The 3,201-nt window shown below is 45.4% G+C and overlaps 1 protein-coding gene across 1 annotated transcript in view; it reads left to right on the top strand.

The window, feature by feature from the left end:
• Window positions 1-3,201, top strand: part of CUNH1orf194 (chromosome unknown C1orf194 homolog) — a 7,896-nt gene that overhangs the window by 2,273 nt on the left and 2,422 nt on the right. Inside the window, exon 2 of the mRNA XM_017499232.2 lies at window positions 3,018-3,134. Within this exon, the coding sequence (XP_017354721.1) occupies window positions 3,102-3,134 (33 nt within the window). The 5' untranslated portion in view covers window positions 3,018-3,101. The remainder of the gene's footprint in view (window positions 1-3,017; window positions 3,135-3,201) is intronic.

Genomic DNA, 3,201 nt, shown 5'->3' with positions numbered 1-3,201 from the left:
CCGTCTCAAAAAAAAAAAAAAAAAAAAAAAAAAAAGAAAGTAGAGCTCTAGTCTAGAGGAATAAGGGGCTCTGGCAGCTCAAATCAGTTGTGAGTATAAGTTATGGGAGGGCCCAGCTTCCTTCAAGCTACCCATTTCCCTGTTTGGAAGACTGTTCTCTGAGATATGGGGTGGGAGAGAATCCTCTGAAAGCCACCAGAGGTCATGCTTTGTACATCTGTGTTCACACTGTCTCTGTCTTCTGGTTAATTCCACAGTGTGTTTGTGTATGTGTGTGTGTGTGTTTGGCAGGATGGTGGTCACTGATTTCAGAACTTAGATGATATTTCTTCTGGTATTAGTGTTTGGGATATTCGAAGTGGCGCACAATAAGATGAATTAAGTGGTAATTGTGGTCTAATAACAATATTAAGAGCCCCTTTTTATTCAATACTTTTTTACTATATGCCAGACACTCTGCTAGATACTGAGGATATATAAATAAATTAGATGTAGCTTCTGCTGTCAAGGAATTCTAGTAGTAAAGAGCGACCGACGATAGCAAAAATGCTTGCACAATAGCACGTGCTGTGACAGAGTTGTGTTTAGGGTGCCGTGAGAATCAGGAACTTAAAGGAAAGCTTCACAGAGCAGGTGTGTTTTGATGTCCAAATATGAATTAGGTAGGCCAGGTGAGGGAGGGGGTAGAATGTGAGTTAGGAAGAAGGAAACAGGAACCAGATACGCAAGGCAAAGGAAGCAGCGGGTGCAAATACATGAAAAGGAGAGAAAGAAGGGCCTATTTGGGGAGCTGCAAATAGTCCAGAAGGGCTGGAATGTAGGTGTGAAACGGAGGCACTCAGCAATCAGAGCTGGAGAGATGCCCTTGGTGGGTTGAGCGTGCTGTGTACACTATGCTGGCTAGCTATGGTTTCATCCTACTGATGTAAGAATCATGCTGGGGTTTTTTTTTGTTTGTTTGATTTTTTTTTTGAGACGGAGTCTCGCTCTGTCGCCCAGGCTGGAGTGCAGTGGGGCGATCACACCTCACTGCAACCTCTGCCTCCGATTCTTCTGCCTCAGCCTCCTGAGTAGCTGAGGCTACAGGTGCCCACCACCATGCCGAGCTAATTTTTGTATTTTTAGCAGATGGGTTTTCACCATATTGGCCAGGCTGGTCTTAAACACCAGGCCTTGTGATCCGCCCACCTTGGCCTCCCTAAGTGCTGGAATTACAAGCGTGAGCCACCTCGTCCCACCAGATTTTTTTTTTTTGAGACAGGATCTCCTTGCTCTGTCACCCCAGCTGGAGTGCATTGGTGCAATCTTGGCTTACTGCAGCCTTGAACTCCTGGGCTCAAGCGACCCTCCCACCTTAGCCTCCCACGTAGCTGGGACTACAGGTGGTGCTGCCACACGTGGCTAATTTTTATTTTATTTTTTCATAGAGCCAGCATATTCCTTTACTGCCCAGAACCCCTAACCTCAAGTGATCCTCCTGTTTTGACCTCCTAAAGTGCTGAGATTACAGGCATGAGCCATGACTCCCGGCCCCATAGCAGGATTTTAAGCACCACAATGACACATAGCACTTTGCTATATTGGGGGGAAGGAAGATTACAATGTTGGACAGGTCTAATGAGAGTTCTAATAGGTTGTTAGTTGCCCTCACTGGAATTCAGTCCAATGATATATTGGATTCAGCCATTTTTGAATATCATGTGTTAAGTCGCTGTGCTAGGAACTGGGGAAACAGTGGTGAGTATAGCATTTTACATATAATGAAGAAATCTGTTATATGCTTTTTACATTCATGCCTGTGAGGTTTTATTGAGAGGACTGAATGTTCAGTGGACTTTTTCTGCCATTCCTGCAATCAATGACCCTTCCCTGCTTACTGGAATCTCTTTCTCACCTGCACTCTCCTGATTTCATGTCTGATTGCTTCTCTGAGGCCCTCCTCACTCCCAGGTATAATACTGTACAATTGTCACAAACCAGCTCTTCCCTTTTGGGGTGACTCCATTTTGCAGCCTTCAACTACTACTTTGTGCAGACAACCAATCCTGAGCTCTCCTCCTACAAGTTACACTTCCAATTTTCTACCTGTTATTTGCATTAGAATGTCTCACCTTCTCTTCAGACTCACTACATCTAAACCTGAGCTCATCATTTTTTTCTATCTGCTCCCAACCCTTCACCCCCTCATCTCACTCTACCCCTTCTCCTACATTCCAGGCCTGTTTTTTTCATTTCCAAGAAACCTTAGGATGATCACGAGTCTGGAGAGTCTTGCCCCATACTGTTTTCTTTGCAGATGTCTGCGATTCAAATAAAACCAGACAGGGCCAGGAGCAATGGCTCCTGCCTGTGATCTCAGCATTTTGGGAGGCTGAGATGGGTGTATCGCTTGAGGTCAGGAGTTCCAAACCAGCCTGGCCAACATGGCAAAACCCCATCTCTAGTAAAAATACAAAAATTAGCTGGGCGTAATGGTGCATGCCTGTGATCCCAGCTACTTGGGAGGCTGAGACAGAAGAATGACTTGAATCTGGGAGGGAAAGGTTGCAGTGAGTCAAAATCATGCCACTACACTTCAGCCTCAGCAACAGAGTGAGATTCTGTCTCAAAAAAATAAAACAAGGCAGGGCACGGTGGCTTATGCCTGTAATTCCAGCACTTTGGAAGGCCGAGGCAGTTGGATCACAAGGTCAGGAGGTGGAGACCATCCTGGTTAACATGATGAAACCCTATCTCTACTAAAATACAAAAAAATTAGCTGGGTGTGGTGGTGCGCGTCTGTAGTCCCAGCTACTCGGGAGGCTGCAGCAGGGGAATTGCTTGAACCCGGGAGGCAGAGGTGGCAGTGAGCCAAGATTGCACCACTGCACTCCAGCTCTGGCGACAGAGCAAGACTCTCTCAAAACAAAAAACAAAAAACAAAAACAGATGGAATAAGGGGATGCTACTGAAGCTAACCACATCAACAAGGCTTCCCATAAAACCGGTTTTTCCTGGATATGGTTTCTCTTTTGCAGAAATTGCCATACAAGAACCCAACTCACCTTGCTCAGCAGCAGGAACCCTGGAGTCGGCTCAACTCAACCCCCACAATTACTTCCATGAGGCGGGATGCCTACTATTTTGATCCGGAGGTAGCAAACATTGAAATATTATTTATCTTGGTAGCCATTTAGGGTTCTTCTTTTTTTTTTTTTTTTT

The sequence above is a fragment of the Cebus imitator genome, unplaced genomic scaffold (genome assembly GCF_001604975.1).
Source record: "Cebus imitator isolate Cc_AM_T3 unplaced genomic scaffold, Cebus_imitator-1.0 Scaffold256, whole genome shotgun sequence".
Taxonomy (NCBI): domain Eukaryota; kingdom Metazoa; phylum Chordata; class Mammalia; order Primates; family Cebidae; genus Cebus; species Cebus imitator.
The sequence above is the reverse complement of the archived record's forward strand: the minus strand, read 5'-3'. Positions and strand labels throughout refer to the sequence as shown.